Source organism: Cynara cardunculus, unplaced genomic scaffold (genome assembly GCF_001531365.2).
Source record: "Cynara cardunculus var. scolymus isolate 2C unplaced genomic scaffold, CcrdV1 Un_Scaffold_4064, whole genome shotgun sequence".
Taxonomy (NCBI): Eukaryota; Viridiplantae; Streptophyta; class Magnoliopsida; order Asterales; family Asteraceae; genus Cynara; species Cynara cardunculus.
Window position 1 is genome coordinate 26,747 of NW_020201741.1, and position 2,354 is coordinate 29,100.

Sequence of the window (2,354 nt, forward strand, 5' to 3'; positions counted from 1 at the left end):
GAGCCCATTTACTAAATACATTTTAAGAAAATGCAACTCTCTTTTCTAAGAAACATAGGGACCGTTTACTAAATACTTACCCGATAAATGTGGATCGGGTAACTTTCCTCACGTGATGCACATGGTAAGGGCTGAAAATCTTACCCGGTAAGAGCGATGATAGGGATAGAGAGTCTTACCCGGTAAGTGATGGTGATGACTCTTACCCGGGTAAGCGTTTATCAAGTAAATTGTTGCATACAATACCGTTTTAATATACTACAATCTTATCTGGTAAAATAAATTATAGTGTTGCTTCCTACCAGTAAATACTTACCGGGTAAGTATTTGGGTAGACGGCCCCTTAATTTCCGAAGACAATCGTGGCACATAAATGACTGGACCTCATTTATATACTAGGACAAAAATTGATTACCGACAATTCAAATTAGACCTTAAAAACCCCATTTCTAGAAACACTATTTTGAAAATTACATTTAAATGTAAGTTGAAAAATTACATATAAATATAACTTTATATATATATATCTAATTCTTTAGGATATATAGAAAGTTATCGTTCTTAAAAGTAAAAGATAAATACTGCAATGAGTCAACATTGGAATGCAGAATATTTGCCATTTTCTTGACTATGCAACATTATCAACATTTTTCTTCATCACTGTGAAACATATCAACATTTTGCTAACCCTAACCTTGCTTTTTTTCAAACCCTCTAACCCTATAAATACCATTATGTTCACTCATATTTCATTACAACATCGGGTTTTTTCCTATATCTTTCTTTAAAAAAAAATAGTTGATAATGGCTGTTGTTACTATTGAGGTTGAGGTCACTTCTTCACTTCCAGCTCCTAAGCTTTTTAAGGTCTTTAGCCACTTTGACACCATTGCACCTAAGGTTGAACCTGAAACTTTCAAGACCGTCAGTGTCATCCAAGGTGATGGTGGTGTTGGAAGCATCAAGAACATTACATACGGCGATGGTAATTAAGTACCTTTGCATAAATTGTTTTTGTTTTATGTTCAACTTGATGGATTTAAAACTACATGAGTCATTAAAGTTATAATTGTTTTACCATTTTCATTCCCTAATTTTCTATAACACATGTATAGGTGTTCCATACACAACTTCAAAGCACACTGTTGATGCCATTGACTCAAGCAACCTTAGCCTTAGCTACACGGTCTTTGAAGGCGACGCGTTGTTGGGTATAATAGACTCAGCCACTCATCATATTAAGTTTATTCCTTCTTCTGATGGAGGATCCATATACAAGCACGCAGTTGTGTGTAAATGCAAAGGTGATGCTAAGCTAACTGAAGATACACCCAAGTTATTCAAAGAAGCATTAAAGAAGACCTTTAAGGCAATCGAGTCCTATGCCATTGCTCATCCTGACGAAGCTTACTAATTCAACTCGAATCAACATGTTTTGTTTCAATAAGAAAAAGCTCTGGTTAGTGTGTGCTTAAAAGAGAGAGAGCAAGAGAAGTAAATGGTTTCATTTGCTTGTTTTGCTCTCTTAAATAAATGGACTTCTGTCCAGTTATATCATCATTGTACTTTGTTTTCGTCTATAATGATTATGTATTGTGAGTTTTCTTATTACGATGCTATTTTCTTATTGGTTTTTCTTTAAAGAAGCCTTGAGAACTTGTCAAACCAACAACTTAATTTGTATGAATCATGAAAATGTGAATGCTTAGGTTTTCTACGTTTCACGAGAAAAAATGAATGTTAATTTGATGAATCTTATAAGTAAGATTTAAAATGCATATATGAAGATTCTCACACTTACAAACTTCTTTGATAAGAAAAAAGATTATGAGTTCAAAAAAGTTCTTTAATTCTTATTGAAATGAAAATGCTTTTTTAAAGCTAAATGGAAGTTGCGACCATATAGCACAGCTAGCCCTTAATCGATAAGCCATTTCAGAAACACACGGTCTAACCTCCTCTTCCAGTATGCTAAAAGGTGGTTTTTGCCAAACCTGAACGAGTCACCCTCTAATATAAAAAAACACAAAGACCATGTTGTCGTCTCTAAAACTAACTTTTTTAGTAAACCTTCATGTCTGAAGAAATACACCACCAATCAACCACTATTGCCCACCACCCACCAGTGTTAAACATTAAAGACATCCAACATTCTTAATTCTAAGATATTTACAAGAAAATACATTTAACAACTAAAAGATCACCAAACATTGGTCCATCAAATACATAAGTTCTGCATCAATATTTTTTTACAACATAAACTCAAAAATTAACAACCAGATCGAATGAGATGAGTTATACAAATCCTTTTATATATATATATATATATATATATATATATTTTTTTTTTTTTT

The 2,354-nt window shown here is 33.0% G+C and overlaps 1 protein-coding gene across 1 annotated transcript; it reads left to right on the top strand.

Annotated features, from left to right (window-relative positions):
• The first annotated feature begins 764 nt into the window (after positions 1-764).
• LOC112503895 (root allergen protein-like) lies at positions 765-1,612 on the top strand. Its single transcript, XM_025107873.1, has 2 exons — positions 765-985; positions 1,116-1,612. Exons 1-2 carry the CDS (start codon positions 805-807, stop codon positions 1,412-1,414), a joined length of 480 nt encoding a protein of 159 aa, XP_024963641.1. The 5' UTR covers positions 765-804; the 3' UTR covers positions 1,415-1,612.
• The last annotated feature ends 742 nt before the right edge of the window (positions 1,613-2,354 follow it).

Excerpts from the sequence above, each read along its gene's own strand:
- LOC112503895 (XM_025107873.1), top strand. The coding sequence starts at position 805 with ATGGCTGTTGTTACTATTGAGGTTGAGGTCACTTCTTCACTTCCAGCT. Across the intron at positions 986-1,115 it reads GAACATTACATACGGCGATG|GTGTTCCATACACAACTTCA; the intron begins GTAATTAAGTAC and ends ACACATGTATAG.